This window comes from Pogona vitticeps, chromosome 1 (genome assembly GCF_051106095.1).
Source record: "Pogona vitticeps strain Pit_001003342236 chromosome 1, PviZW2.1, whole genome shotgun sequence".
Classification (NCBI taxonomy): domain Eukaryota; kingdom Metazoa; phylum Chordata; class Lepidosauria; order Squamata; family Agamidae; genus Pogona; species Pogona vitticeps.
In genome coordinates, this window is record NC_135783.1 from 230,399,604 (window position 1) to 230,415,896 (window position 16,293).

A 16,293-nucleotide genomic window follows, 5' to 3' on the forward strand; every position below is an offset into this window, starting at 1 on the left:
CTGGACATTGTAGAACTAGACATGCTTTCAGAGGCACTATAGGATCAACCAAGAGACTTTGTAAAGCAAAGCTGGAAGCTGATACATAATTGGGCCCAGAAAAAGACAGGAACTTGGGTGGGGGGGAGGAATTAGTCTATAGCGAACCAGTGCTCACTGGAATCCTCTTGAAGACATTTGAGGTCCAGACGACGGTGAAATCTCTGATCCACACAGGGGAAGGAAGGAAGTTTATTTGGTAGTTTTTCTTTTTGTCTGTTTCTTTCGTTAATTATGTTAGATTGTTAATGTTTTTAAGTTTGTATATTATAATAATAATAAAAGTTAATTGAGGTATTTAATGACTGGTTTTACAAGTTTCACTCTCACCTCAGTAAGTTTCCATGGCAGAGCCAAGGAATTGAACCCATGTATCCTAGTCCTAGTCCATTATTCTGTCCACTACACTACACTACACTGAGTACCAATCCTTCTTACCAACCTAAACTTGTGTTTATTTCTCAATTACATCTATATCTTACCCTCTCCTTCAGTAGGATACAGCTCTTTTCCTCCTCACATTATTGTCGGAACAACCCTGTCAGGCAGATCTTTGTTGTTGTTTAGTCGTTAAGTCGTATCCGACTCTTCATGATCCCATGGACCAGAGTACACCAGGCCCTCCTCTCTTCCACTGCCTCCCAGAGTTGAGTCAAATTGAGTGCTGTCCTCTGAAGATGCCGGCCACAGAGACTGGTGAAACGTTAGGAAGAACAACCTTCAGAATACGGCCAAAGAGCCCGAAAAACCCACCACAACCATTGGGTCAAATTCATGTTGGTAGCTTCAATGACATTGTCCAACCATCTCATCCTCGGTCGTCCCCTTCTCCTCCTGCCTTCACACTTTCTCAACATTAGCGTCTTTTCCAAGGAGTCTTCTCTTCTCACGAGATGGCCAAAGTATTGGAGTCTCAGCTTCAGGATCTGTCCTTCCAGTGAGCACTCAGGGTTGATTTCCTTTAGAATGGATAGGTTTGTTCTCCTTGCAGTCTAGGGGACTCTCAAGAGTCTCCTCCAGCACCACAGGCAGGTCTAACTGACAGTAAATGGATGAAAGTCACTAAAGGAGCCCCAAGACTCCCTGGAGACTTGATTGCCCAGTTCTAGTTTATCGCTCTGATCACTAAACCACCCTGACTCTCTCTTCTCCAAAATCTCTATTAATTTCTGCTCTACTCTTATGTAAAGAATTCAAACAGCTTTGAGTAGAATGCAAACTGGAAAGATTTAACCACTGTAGCTGCTCTTTTAACGTATAGCAGCACCAAAGTACATTCAGCCAACTTTATTCAGAAATTTATTCAGTAACAAGTACTTACATTGTATATTTCAGAATGATGGAAAGTTTTGATGGAGAAATAGCACAGAAAGACAAGTTTATTTCCTAAAAGTAATAAGGTACTCTGGATAAGCTTGGATATCATTGAAGGTGACAAACAAGGAGGGTTTTGTGACATTATCTGTGACGCTGTCAAACAGATCTGTAGGATCCGTCGCATTCTTTGATGGTGGAACGATTAATCCTTGTGATCCAGCAGAATATTCTCCAACAAGCACTCTGGCAAGATACATATACTTCTTCCCATTTGCGTCTGGTGTTGAGTAAGTATCGTGGGCAGAATATTGAGCATTAACAGCAAAATAAGTCCCATTTCCAAAAGCTGCAGCTGTTAAACATGAAAATAACAAGTTTAAATAATCAAGAATCATCAAGTCCTATCTTTTCACTTTTTAACTGCTCCCTCTGCACGCATTATCAGTATAAAGAATATCAAACTGACAGTTTTACAACAGTTCATGACAAACTATCCTTTGCTGGTTTTCTTGCTATTAGCAGCACTGGGAATCCTGTGACCCTCCAAATCTTGCTCTGTTCCACCTCCCATCAGTTCAAGGCACCATGATCCATGGTTCAGAACAATAGCACAGGGAGTGCAAGAACATCTGGAGGACCTCAGCTCTGAACTAACCATTGGAAAGATGCTTGGAAGTTTGTCCTACTTTTTAAATAGATAGTCGCCAGGCATAATGGAAAGGTGAACCTACAACAACATATTCTTGCAAATGTTCCAACTAAAGAAGCAGGCCAAAACACTTGGAGGGACATGTTTCCTACCTCTCTGGAATACATCACCTTTTTGAAATCACTATCACCTGTGCAGCCCAGAACATACCTGTGATCTTATCTGATTTCAGAATATGAACAGATTCAGGCCTGGTTCATGGCCAAAGGGGAGATCGCCAGGCAATAACAGGGATCTCCTGGCAGAGGCAGTAAAGAATCCTGCTTAGAATGCAGAGAAGCTGCTGCCAGCCAGCGCTGATAGTCCAATGTTCCATATGTTCCTGTAAGTCACTATAGAAAGGACTTGCTTGACTTCTCTATTCAGTACTCATGAGCTGCTCTTGTTCTTCGCCACTCCAAGGCTCTGATGAACTGCCTGCCATGGGAAGCTAGGCTAACCCCCTCCCTGGAATCTTCCCATTGATTTTGTTGAGGAAGAGGGTTTTCTATTATGCACCAGCTGGAGACTAATTCTGTCCTCAACAGTGAAGGCTCCATCCATTTCAAAATGTGTTTGGCAAAAGAGGAGTCCTCAGCCATCCATACAAAACCTAGGTGAGTCCTATTCATAGACCTCCTTGGTATACTTACCATGGGCACCGGCATAACTCCGATTAAACCCTTTGGCATTTATGACAGTTAATGATGAACTAGCGGTCCCATGAAAAAGGAGCTTCTCGTTATTTCTGTTGCCATTTTTAGCATCCATTTCCTGCTTTTTTATTTGATATGCCTGCCAGTAATACGGGTTTTGGATCCTCTCAATCTAGAAACGGGAGAGAAATAAAATCAGTAAAGTGACATTGGCCAACAGCCCATTATCATCTACTGAGACAAAACATCAATGAAAAATTAAAAAGTGCTGCTTCCATGCACTAAAAGCAGGTAAGCATCAGTAATCATAATTATGTGCTGTCTAGTCAATTCTGATTTATAGCAACCTTTTCCTAGGTTTTCCAGTTAGAGAATACTCAGTAGTGGTTTACCATTCCCTTCTTCTGGGGGCACCCTAGGACTGTGCAGCTTGTCTAAGGATGCATAGGCTGGCTCTACATGCAGGAGGCACAGTGGGGAACCGAACTCCCAACCTCCAGCTCTGCACCCAGATACCTAAACCACTCAGCTATCCAGCTAGCTCAAGCATCAATAAATGTCTGGAATTTTGAATTGCTGTAGCCATGAAACAGCTGATGCTCTGCTGATGCCAATCCTTCTAGCTCACCTGGATCAGCATGGAGCATGCGCTGCTAGGAATGCAAGATAGCCAGGGATGGTAGTTCAGCAAGCCAGACCCCCACCAAGAGCTCAGGAATCATTATTAATATCAAATCCAGAACTATACTACTGAAGATAGGAAGACATGGACCTCAAATGGCTGGGTATCACACAGAACAGTGCTTCTCCAACTCTGGTCTGCCATACATTTTTGATCTAGAACTCCCACAGGGACTCCTACTTTGCAAGCATTTAAGCAAAGGTTGGATGGCCATCTATTGCAGGTGCTTCACCTTCTGATCACTCATCTGGGTAATAACTTTTAGTGAAAGTGAAAAAATAAAGTGCCAAAGTAGGACTGCAGTTGAACATTAAGAAGACAATGCTTATGACTTCAGAAGAAGACTGAGAAGGGGAACAATGAAGGAACTAGAAGAGATCCATGACTATACATATGTCTCACTGGACACTAAAACCAAGATCATCCACACTCTTGTATTCCTGATCACCACGTATGAGTGTGAAAGTTGGACTGCTAAGAAAGTTGATGGGACAGAAATTGGTTCATTTGATACATGATGCTGGAGGATTGTGGACACTTTGGAGTGCCAGAAAGATGAACACGTGGATCCTACATCATATCAACCCTGAACTTTCACTGGAGGCAAAGATGTTGAAACGGAGGCTGTCCTACTTTGGGCACATAATGAGAAGGCAAGATTCTCTGGAGAGGAAAAAATAATAATGCTGAGAAAAGTGGAAGGCATCAAGAAAAGAGGAAGGCCAAAAACAAGATGGATTGACTTCTGAGAGGAACCAACAGGATTGAGTTTGCAAAAGCTGATCAGGGCTGTTGAGGACAAGGATGTTTTGGAGATCTCTCATTCACAGTGTCGCTGTTAAGTCATGGACTACTTGACAATACACAAGAATAATAGCAACAACACAACTTCAAAGGGACAAACTGCCCAGCCAACCCACTATTCCTGTGGGGCTTTGTTATTCATCCATCTCGACCAGTCCAGCCCAGCCCTTGTTATGTCTGTGTCTTCATAGAACAGACCAAAAAAAGGCCTGGCAAAGATAAATATGATAGACAAGTATCAGGGGAAGAGACAGTCAAAAGGAGTCGTGGTTGTGGGGGAGACACTAAAGCTATTCTAGAACTTATTCAGAATGCAAGGCCTTGCCCAACTACTTCTGTTGATATTCATTTTAGGGCAATTGTTGGAAAAGCCCTTCTCCCTCCTCTGTCCTGACAATTTCACTCTTTCCCCACGCATTGTCACAGAACAACACAAAACGTTTTGTCTCCTTTCTGTCCTCATCTGGCAGGAGGAGGCAGGGTGGCTTTGCCATATGCAGGATGTCCTTCGCTTCAGGAAGCCCAGTCACACCACAAAAGCGGCGGGAGCAAGAGCTGCAAGCAGCACTTTGGCTGAAGGGATGGATGACTTGAGGGCCTTTGGATATCAAGGACACCTTCCTCTGCCATCCAGCTCAGGGAAGGCTGCTGAGTTTGGAGGGGGGGGAAGGCAGGGAGAAATTGACTCCCTCAGAGAAGGTGCCCCACCCCACCATGCAGTGTAGCATGAAATTCCCCCTCAGTGAGCCATGTTACAGAGAGTGACTCTGCCTCATGCTGGTCAAGTGGATCACACCAGGTTTTGCTAAATAGCTTCCACACAGTGGCTGTGACTAAGCAGTGACATGCAAGGGAAAGGACTGAACGGATGAGCTCAAAGTTTCACCTCAAGGACACTATGTGTCTGAGAGAAAGTACCCTCCATTTCTTTTCACAAACAGTCATACGTCACAAGGCCTGAAGAGTCGGGTGCAAGCTGCAGACAGCAACCTTGGTGCAGCTAAGACGGTCGGGGCCTAGTCAGTGCCTGGATGGGAGGTTGCTGGAGAACCTTAGACAAAGCCACCTTTGTGGGTGATGCAAAGCTATCTCAGTGCTTCCGACATGGACGACAGGCAGAAGATCAAAGTAGTTCTAAAAAAATCTTCCCAGTGCACACAACCAGGCAAGCAGAACAAGAGAGTACTGTATGATCTTTCCGTTGTATGCTTTACTTATATAATGTAGGAAACAAGAAGCAGTTCCATGAGACCAAGTAAGCAAGAAATTGTACCTTTTCAATCTTGAATGCGCTACATGTCTGGCAAAACATTGTCTTGACCTTTTGATATTCCCTTGCTTCTGGATTTAGCTCTACCACTTTGACACGCATTTGCTGCATGTCCTCCCACTCTTCTGGAAGTGCCATGGCCACATTATCTGTAAAACAAACACAGCATTGTTACCGTGCACACAATAATGTTGGCCTTAGTTGCTCCACTCCACTGTCTGATGGTTCATCCAAGGAAGCATCAGGTGGAACCTAAAACATTAGGTGGAACCTGATGCATGTGTTCAAGGCACAACTAACCAGCCTGATCCTGAGATAAGTGTATAAAACCATGTAACCAAAGCCTTACTAATGCTTCCAAGTCAGAGATTCATCTACAGAGAGTTTTGCGCCTCCACACATGCCTGTTGGACACATTACCACTTAACACCCAAGCTCCTTCAAGCAACTGTACATACAAATGAATGCTAAGCCTGGAAATAGCACCTCATCAGTGAAAGGCACCTTTCCTTGAATATATAAAGAATCTCGAAAGGAAAAGGACGTAGACTATTGATGAGGATGGCGTTAGACTACAGTTCCCACCATTCCCCTCCAGCAGCTATGTGGGATACATGGGAGTTATAGTCTGACAACCTTTGGAAGGTCACATGTTTCCTAAACCTACTCTAGGGCCATTTCCTGGCAGCTATGAGCCAGCGTGTCTCAAATTTTCTATCTGGCCTTAATATGGTAAATAGGAAAGCCAATTAGATTTGTATAAGCCGGGGAGCCAAGAAAGTTTTAAGGATCAGATCATACTTTTGCACTATTAAAGAGCAGGCCGGGTAGGTGGGGCTCGTCAGCCATGGAAGGCAGCCCATCTAGGAGAAGGAAAACTCTGATTTCAAACCTCCACTGCCCTGTGGCTATACCCACTCATGGAAAAGGCTTCAGGAGTTAACCTTGAGGCAAAATCTGGAGCTGGAGTCCCGAAGGCAGCATGTGTTGTTCTGCCAACTCCTGCGACATCGCTGGAACCAGTTGTATTGGCCCTTGCCTTTCCACTGGACCATTTCAGCAATGTGGAGAGGGGGGATCTGCTGATTGGGTAACAGCCTATCCTCCATATTACCTTACCCGGGCTTCATGCTCTGGAGAGGACATTCCTCGATTCAGAGCATGTTACCATAGTCTCTCGAGACTGAAGGATGCCTATGCTATGAGCCAGCACTGAAGAAAACAGGGGCAACGAAGAGGGAACTGTTAACAGCAGTTACACAGTCAGCCATTTCCAAAATAAGCAAATGTTCACTGTGGTGTAAGGCAGTAGTTCTTAACCTTTGTTACTCGGATGTTTTTGAACTGCAACTCCCAGAAACCCCAGCCAGCACAGTTGGTGGTGAAGGCTTCTGGGAGTTGCAGTCCAAAACTCCTGAGTAACCCAAGGTTAAGAACCAGTGGTGTAAGGGACAGCACGTCGAGCTTGACTCTAGGCCATCTCAGTCATGGCTTTCCTTGGTAAGAGTTCTGGATTTACAGCAATTTCAGAAGTGAGGGAGCGAAAGCCCAAGTTTAATATTTCAAGAGGTTACCTTCCACTTTTGCAATACGCCGAAGAGTAATTTTTGTCCCTTGGGCATCCGTTGCACACAGGTTGATTGGATCCACGGTGTAGCATTTGTTCTGTATGTTTACATCACGCTGCCTCTGATGTTGTGCTGCGGATTCTATCCACATATTGGTCAGAGTGTCAAATGCCTTGTATTGTCCCTGGTCTTCATATTGCCACTCTACCAGGGTACTGAGAATGTCTGCCCTGGACTGCTCTTCTCTGCCTTCCCGGACACTTTTCATCATGCTCTGCACCTCTTCCATGGCAGTCCAGACATCCTTGCTCATGCCATGAACACGGAGGAAAGGCATAGAGTTGTCACTCTCTAACTGAATGCCAATATTCAGCCTCTCCTGAAGACTCTTCAATTGCTCCAATTCCCTTTCCCCAAAGTTTGTAATACAATTGTCTGAGAATGTCATTTCCTTTTGTTCCTGCAAAATCAGCTCTTTAACCCAATTTGCTGCAGCCTCTACATTTCTCTGGTTGTCTCCACAAATTTGAAAAATGGCTGGCTCTACAGGTTTCTCCAGAGACAAGGAAGGCTTCTGTTTTGGTTTAGTGGATATTACAGAGGCGAAAAACCCTGCAACAGAAGACATCAGTTTAAGGAAACATCACACTTCATTACTAACACACTGCAACTGAGAGGTTCCACAATAACAGAAGTGGACTACTTTTCTTACCTGTTATTCTGGATATAACAGATTTTGGTGCCTGTGCATCTGACTTGGGAGCAGCAGCCTCCTTCTTCTGCATACTTGTATAAAATACATTCAGTAATTGTTTTTGGAAAATGATTATTTTAATATGTTTTACCACTGGGGCAGATGTATTACTTGCAAACTCTACGATCCCATCAATCATATCATCAGCCACTTTGGCTGGATCACGTTTTGCTCCTCCTGCAATTACAATAAGGTGCCCACTGTTAAACAAGAAAAAGACAAGTTTCCCCTCTATGGTTTATCATACTACAAGCCAAAGAATAACGAATGCTTCAACTACAGGATGTGACCACTTCTGATCACAATCTATACACACGCACACACCTAAAAGGATTTGGATAGAACTTTTCCATTGTTTTATACTTGTGCCTACCTTTAATTTCAACTCATAAACAGGGCTACCTTTTCATTCTTACCATATTAATTTTGTTCCACTGGTCACATCTTCCACATTTCTCTCCATAATCCTGCTCAAACTTCCTGTTTTACCTTCTCTTTTGAAAAGCAACCATTCAAAGACAAAAGAAAAACATGTGCCTAATGCTTGAATGGGGGGGGGGGGAATTATGGTGGCCTAAGACAATGAGCTCTGTTCTGCCACTAGGGAGGAAATTAATTAATGTTCAAGGACAATTCTTGACAAAGAATGTAAAATCAGCACACAGTAAAGCTGGGTTGATAGACCCATCTCCCAAGTTACTGTACCTCCAAGCCTTCTACTAAGGTGGCCACCAGTTACAATTACAGAAATAAAATTGTTAATTTCAACCATCAGGAACAATAATGCTCCAAGGGAAAACTTTTTTCCTAATATTCTCATATCTTTCCAGGATTGGTGGGCTCCCATCCTAGCCACCTTATTCACTTACATAGATACATTTGGTAGAATCTTTGGTGAAGGGACATCCTCAATTATTGTGGCTATCTACAAGAAAGGGGAACAAAATGATCCTGCCCGTTACAGACCTGCACATTTGCTTGAGGTTTCAGGCAAACTCCATGCACAATATCTCCTCAAAAAACTGGAAGGATGGGTGACCAAAACCAGTCTATTAGCCCCTGAACAAAATGGCTTTAAGAGGGGACATTCTACTTTGGGCCATGTTTTACTGTTACAACATCTAATTAGCAAATATATTGAAGATTATCAGGGTGACTATTTATAGCTTTCATTTATCTTAAAGTGGCATTTTGACTCTTTTCAAAGAGATCACATTTGAAGAAAACTGAAAAATCTCAATTTAGATCTGAAATTACTAGAGAGAATTAAAGATTTGCATCCTTAAAGGTCAGAGCTGGCATTTCAGGGCAATTGTTTAATATAAAAATACAGTGGGGTCTTGACTTGAAAACTTAATCCGTATTGGAAGGCGGTTCTCAAGTCAAAAAGTTCTCAAGTCAAATCTGCATTTCCCATAGGAATGCATTGAAAACCATTTGATCCGTATCGGCTCCTTTCCGTCCATAGAAACTAATGGGAAGCTGCTATTCTGCCTTTGACCACTAGAGGGGGAGATTTTGTTTCTTTTTTTCTTAGGTCAAGAAAGGTTCAGGGAAGGCAGGGAAAATACAGTCCAGGCAGTACAGTACCAGGCAGTCTGAAGACTCCCAATCCACTCTCTAAACGCTGGGAGGAGTGAGGAAGCAGACAGGCATCCTTTTCACTGGCCAACAGTTAACTGAAAGTTCAAATTTTGCACTTTCCCTGCCTCCCACGTGTTTTTTTTTTCAGTTCTTAACTCAAATCTAAGTATGTAAGTCAAGTCAATATTTTCCTATGAGAGCGGTTCTTAAGTCAAAATGTTCTTAACTCGAGCCGTTTTTAAGTCAAGACCCCACTGTATTATTCCACCAGTCAGGCTCTTGGCCATCTATCTCATGTGTTTTCTAAGTAGAAATTTGAAAAGGCCATGTTTGGCATACAGTCAACCCTCGACTTACAAACGGCCCTACATACGGACTTTTCGTTTTACGAATAGCTCCATTGGCAAAAATTGGCAACGACTTCTGAACGGAGACAAGACAAAGGGGAGGGCTTAAAATTCACAGATTTTGCCTCCTACTGAGAACCTCAGGAAACACTGATGGTCTGACCTGATGTGGAAATAAGCATCCTTGAGGCAAATCACCGTGAACCAATCCCTGTGATATAACATGTGGATAACAGAGTCCAGGGAAACCATACAAAATCTACAAGGGGTAATGAAAGAGTTCAGGTTGCGAAGATTAAGAATCGGACAGAGGCCTCCATCCTTCTTGGGGATGGTAAAATACCCTGAGTAGAAGCCTACTGAAACATCAGGGAGATGCAAAGTAACAATGGAATCTTTCTCCAGCAGGGCCTGAATTTCACCTTAAAAGGGGGGTGGAGGATTTGAAATGGCCTGCGATGGGGGGACTGTCGAATTCTATAGCATAGCCTGTGGCATATTCTATAGCACAGCCCCAAGAATCCGACATGATGGAATAACATGAGTGCAGGAAAGAGGCCAAACGGACTTATGGGTCAACTATAGAGAAGTCGTAAGTATTAAAGAAACTTCCTGGTCTTGCGATCTGGTTGGCGGTTTTGCTGTCGGGGGTGATGCCTGCCCACTTGCCCACTCTGATGCTCCTGATACCCCCTAGGCTGGTAAGACCATCCGCCTTGGCATACCATGTTCAAGGCTCTTGAATCCCTTGCTGAAAATATACACAGCACAAACTGGGATAACAATACCATCCAACAGAACTCTGAATTTAACCAGGAATTCTGATTTGGGAGTTTTCTGGTTTTAGCGAGTAGCATGAGAAAAGTGACTCTTCACGCATAACACGGTATGCCTACAGTAACAACCAGATCCCCCTCCCTGTCTACTCAGTGAAATGCTTATCAGCAGGTCAGAAGAAACCAGCTGGCCCAATGTGTCATCTCTTAAACCTCTCCAGAATTCACATCAAAAGATAATCAGCAATGCCAAGTTATAATCTTAACCTCTGCAATGTCCGATATGTAGTAGTGCACCACTGGGCCATCGTGAACACTCTGGCATACTCCTGTCCCACTTCACTGCTTGCACGGTGAACTCTGCCCCCACTCCCACCCCTGACAATACAGACCTGTCCCAATTGCAGGAAAAGCAACTGATGCAAACTGCCTTTGCTGACATTCCTGGAGGACACTGGTGACCTGCGTTTTGATGTCAGGGTTGGCCACCAGATGGATGACACTCTTACACTTCAGATTTCCTGGCTTTGTGCATATGAGATTGTTGTGAGGCTGAGAGGCTGGAAGACGGGAAAGAAGATATGAAACAAACAAAGGCAGCATCTACATCAACATGAATGCAAGACTTCCATCTTCAAGACCTTTCTGGCAAATTATCATTTGAGTCAAGGTAGGATTATTTCACACACCTGGGCACATTGCCAATTTGTCCTCTGTACAGTATTATCTTTTCACTCAGGTCTGTGCAAAGCAAGAATGACAGGTTCATCAATTACTAAATATCATTACCTGCTACCAAGCCTAGGCAAGTTCTGTACATCAGGGAGTACAGAAAACAAAGCTCATGTCACCAGCTCATGTTTTGTTTTACCTTCTGCAGAACTACATGGTAATTCACATTGTACAGCTATGCAGGAAACCAACCAAATTGTAAATTTTGCCCAGATCAGCTCCGACTTTAACACTGAATGCACACATTTAGGATCAAGTTAACTCCTTGCAGAACGACCATTACTTAGACATATCACACCAAGGAACAGATGAGTTAAGGTGAACAATAAACGAATCAACTACTAGCAGAAGAGTACTGGCCAAGTGTGGTCACTTTTGGGCAGAAAGTGCATCAAAGCCTCTGCTGATCAGTAGCCAATGATGCTTCCTTCCCCTGTTCCCACCCAAGGCCAAGGAGCTTGCTGACATTCACCATCAACCAGAGTCATCCAGCTGAGCTGCAAACAAGCTGCTTATAAGAGCTGATCCATACCTAGGACAGCACATTCCTTTGCCATCTCTGGTCCAGCTCCATCCAGAATTGCTTTAGAAACACCTTTTTTAAAAAGAAAAAAGAAGAAAAATATTAATTTGCTTAATAATTAACAAAACAACCAGTAAAGTCTTACCATCTCTTAAGATACAAGCACTAGACTAAACCTCCCTTCATTGAACACATAGAGCACCACACGCCAACTCTGGAGACTGTTGTTATCCACACCCAGGATAAATATTCCCATTGTTCTGCTTGTTGTATGACCTGGAGAACTCCTACACAGCTGGAGGCACACTTGGGCTTCTGACTCAAGGTTATGGTCTCACAATGGAGACAGAGCCACCAAGGGCAGGTTCAGAGCCGGGAGCAGTGGCGTAATGGCGCCAGGGCTCACAGAGTCAAAGCCCAGAGACAAAACAGTTGGGGGTGCGACATCATCAGCTACCTTCCTTAAATTTCCCTGTTTCCTCTCAAGTTTAGCTGTAAACCTCACAGCAGCTAGCAAAGAAATGGCTTTTGCCAGCAATAGCATCCTATTACAAACGATCACTGATGCAATGCCATGTTTATGAGGGTGGCTTAGAGTTGGATAGGCAATTCAGAAAGCAATTAACTTCACTCCTCATTTGCTGAGGTAGGTAGCTCGCTCCAGCTATCTCCTTGGTTAGATTCTCCTTATGGTTGGGGGGGTGGAGGGCAGCTAGGGCAGCTGTCACAATGAGCACTTTGCACCTGCAACTTTCCTGCAACAAAATGGATTGGACGAGTACATCAAGGTCAGCTCTTCTTGAAATCAACACCACATCTCTCTCTGACATGTGGAAAATCTTCTTGCATAACTGAGAATGACAGAGACTGCCCAGTTTGCCTGGGCTAGGGAGATTCACTGTAGAACAGCTTAACTACACTTGCATAGGCTTTGTGACAAGGGCAGTCTGAGACCAGACTGGCTGAAGGTTTCTGCAGACTTTTTCAGGCAGACACAGGGTCTGAGTAGATCGGGGAATTTGGAGTGATTCGGATCAAGTTTAAACTTCTCTTACAGAGATGTGGGTATTTGTATAGGAATATGAATATCCCCATGCAGTTGGACTTAATGAGGGTCCAGCCCCCACTTGCATCCTGCTGTGGTCCTAGTCCTGCTCCTCCTTCCAATCATGCCCAGAGTGTCGCTTGTCTTCCTGCTCGGCTGGCCAATCCAGGCAGCGAGTGGGAGGATGAGCCTCCCTGCATGGCTGCTGAGTGTCCAGCGAAGCAAGAAGAGAGCAGTGCTCCAGGAGCGATCGGGAGGAACAGCAGGATTGGTGCCACAGGAGGACACATGGATGGATGGTCCTGTCCCAGGGGCTGAACCCTCTTTAAATCCAGCTGCATGGGAATATTTGTATACAAATAACTCCATCTCTAGTCTCTTATCATCTATACAATATATTATCTTGCACTTGAGTGTTCCTTCCAGTCCACACAGAAGACAGTTTTTCTTCCATGACAGGGATCCAGACAGCACTTTGGATTGCTCCAATTTCCCCTCTTTTGACTAATGACGACTCGGCCCCTTTCCCTGTCCTTTCGTCATACCAGTCATTCCATGGTGCACAACAACTTCCCGCTTTTTAAAAACTTAGTGACACAGCACTACAGCTATGCATCAGTCCAACAGGTAGAGGGTGTGTGTGTATTATTTTATATGTGCAGGCCATCGTTGACAATTTCTGAATTGATTAGCTTTCAAATGTATGCTTTCCTAGAGGAGTGTCTGTTTTCCCACACTGTTCATTGAATGGGTTTCAGAAGGAACACAGCAGCAAATTATTAAAAACACTGCCTGAATATGTCTCATTTTTCATTCAGTGGCTCAGTATTGCATTAGATATGGTATGCGTATCAGTAAATACTCCCTTATGTCTGAAATAGAACTTCATCACTAAAGGAGAATAATTTTAAAAATTTATGAGAAGAGGACAATAGAGGAGAGAGTTTCTCCCCTGTCCTTTTTACTGTCACAACCAATGTTCCCTCTAATTTTCAGCCCCAGTTAGGTAAGGCTCCACCCCCCCATGAAACTCCAAACACCCCCATGGAGTTACGTTGCAAGTGGAACAAAAGGGGCTGGAAATGATCACTAAGGCTGCATGAAGGAGGAGGACAGCCGTGCAAAGGGGGGCACTCACACACACGATAGAGAACCCTGTTCACCCACTGCATATGCCACAGGGTTGTCCACTGAAGAGAATGCCACCTACAGCTCTGTTTGGGAGTGAACTAAGCAACCACACAGACTGCAGAATGGGATAATTAGAACTCCTAATTGCACCAAATAAACTGCAGCCCTAGTGCTGTGCCAGAAAGGACAAACAAAACTGCACCAAAAATGAATGAAAATATATATGCTTGCCTGATCATCCCAACGTTTTTCTTTCTAATGTCATATGATGGCAAACTTCTGTGAGGGGAGACACATAATGGGCTATATGCAGCATGGAAGAATATGGCAGCATAAATGACTTCAGATTCAAAATATATCACACTCTCATTCTATACGTGGGGATTCAGAATAGGGTGGAATAACTGTCTCCACGTAGAAGTGAAACGAAAGCAGCAGCCACAGCACTCAGCATGATTTTTAAGTCTCGTTTGAGGATAAGGTGAGGATAAAGGACACAGAGGCATGCAAATGTGCCAAGATAACAGGAAAATTTCCCAGGAAAAGGCAAAGGCTTCAGAACGTACCCACACACAGGTTAAACGCGTCATTGGATATGTTCACGATCGCATCTGTGGTTTCTTGGGTGATATCTCCACATTCCACGTGCAATTTAATTGGCCCGATTTGCATTTTATGAACTCCTGAGGATGCAAATGAAATAGGCTTAATGAAAGCTGTAGGGAAGGAGGAGAGATTATGACCTGCATCTTCTTCATCCCTTCTCCTGCCCAACTGCAACATATGTTATTTATATGTGAGGATGGTTTTCACTTCGATTACCTTTTACCCTGACACTCAGAACACAGAGCTGGATGACAGAAGCCCACTAATGCTCCAGTTCACCTCACACAAGAGGAGTCATACTGGCCTATTTTTGACTAGTCCAGCACTACTACAACAGCAGCCCTCAGGCACACAGGCTCCTTCCTCCTTCTTAGGAACCGTGGGGGGTAAGGGGACATCAGAAAAATCCATTTTCTGTTTTAAACTAAACAAAAGTAATTCTTATCCCTAGTCTGGGAAAACTCTGGTTAGTTTAAACCATAGGTGGGCAGCTGGCATTCAGGAGCTGCGCATGCCCGTCCCTTGACCTCGGAGGACGGCGCCCACTCCTTTGCTCCAAAATGTATTTCTTTTAAATGATGAAACAAGTCCCCTTGCACTTTCTCGTAATGATTTTTTAAAAAATCAAAATATAGGAAGGATGCCAGGGTCCCAAAACAGGAGGAAAGTGTCCCTCAACCCTGTAAAGGACACAAAGAAGGTTAAAAGGCAAAATAATTCTCTACGAGCCTTAGTAGCATAAACTATAACCTTTTCATTTCCACTCAATTAAACAGTGACAGATGGTTGTGTCTTCCTTCAAGAAAGCTATAGAAAACTTACCAAAGTGTCTTCTGTTTGAGTACACTTGTCTACCCGGGCTAGTTTGAAACAGGAAGTGGATGTTTGGAAGGCATAGGGGAAGTAGCAAGCTCGAGGCTCCCCCCTCCGGCTCATGTAAGCACTGCCAAAATGCCACACAATTCCTATCAATCCCTGGTTTTGCATTATGTCTAATATAGATGCCTGGCCCTCAAGCTAAAGTAAGACCGGGGGGTGTGTATGTCAGAAAAAACATACACAAAAGAATTTGACAACCACATCTATTGGAGGACTACTACGACAGGCTAGCATTCTGTTGGGGATCACTGTACATGGAAACAATGTGGTGGAGTGAAATTAAAAAGCCCATTGAAATGCATTGAAAACCGTTCAATGCATTCCAATGGGTGAAATACCTCACTGTCCAGTGAAGATCCTCCATAGGGCGGCCATTTTCTGGTGCCTGTAAAGTGAGCCATCAGTCCTAAAACACAGTGGAGAGCGATTTTGCACAGCGGGCGGCCATTTTGTGACCCACTGATCAGCTGTTTTAAAACTATCGTAATGCGAAGAATCGGTTCCCGAAGCAGGGAACTGATCATCGTAAAGCGGATTCTCCCCATTTAAACATCATTTTGCGATTGCAAAAACCTCATCGTTAAGCGGATTCGTAGTGGAGCGGGGCAATCATTAAGCGGGGCACCACTGTATGTGATCATTCTCAAAAGGATACCTGCCACAGTAAATGGTGATTTCCCTAATTAGCTTGTCATTTTCTTCTTTAGAAGCACACAACAGCTAAAATCCTCTTGCTTAACATAGGAGGTCACAACTAGAGTTAGCCCATTAATCAATGGAAATAATGGAACATGTTGACTCACCAAATCCTCACTGATTCAATGGGCCTCCTCTAAGTGTGACTTATATTAAGCAGTAGGATTTCAACCAACGTTAATTGCTAATTCTTTCC

The 16,293-nt window shown here is 43.8% G+C and overlaps 1 protein-coding gene across 2 annotated transcripts in view; it reads right to left on the minus strand.

The window, feature by feature from the left end:
• Nucleotides 1-1,321: 1,321 nt before the first annotated feature.
• LOC110071837 (protein mono-ADP-ribosyltransferase PARP14) overlaps nt 1,322-16,293 on the minus strand; it is a 44,127-nt gene continuing 29,155 nt past the window's right edge. For both annotated transcript variants that reach the window (XM_020779566.3, XM_020779565.3), the window contains exons 11-18: nt 14,483-14,599; nt 11,750-11,812; nt 10,878-11,045; nt 7,737-7,955; nt 7,031-7,636; nt 5,460-5,605; nt 2,698-2,872; nt 1,322-1,708 (exon numbers count right to left, since the gene is read on the minus strand). In XM_020779566.3, coding sequence (XP_020635225.3) covers nt 1,419-1,708; nt 2,698-2,872; nt 5,460-5,605; nt 7,031-7,636; nt 7,737-7,955; nt 10,878-11,045; nt 11,750-11,812; nt 14,483-14,599 — 1,784 coding nt within the window. In that variant the 3' untranslated portion in view covers nt 1,322-1,418. The remainder of the gene's footprint in view (nt 1,709-2,697; nt 2,873-5,459; nt 5,606-7,030; nt 7,637-7,736; nt 7,956-10,877; nt 11,046-11,749; nt 11,813-14,482; nt 14,600-16,293) is intronic.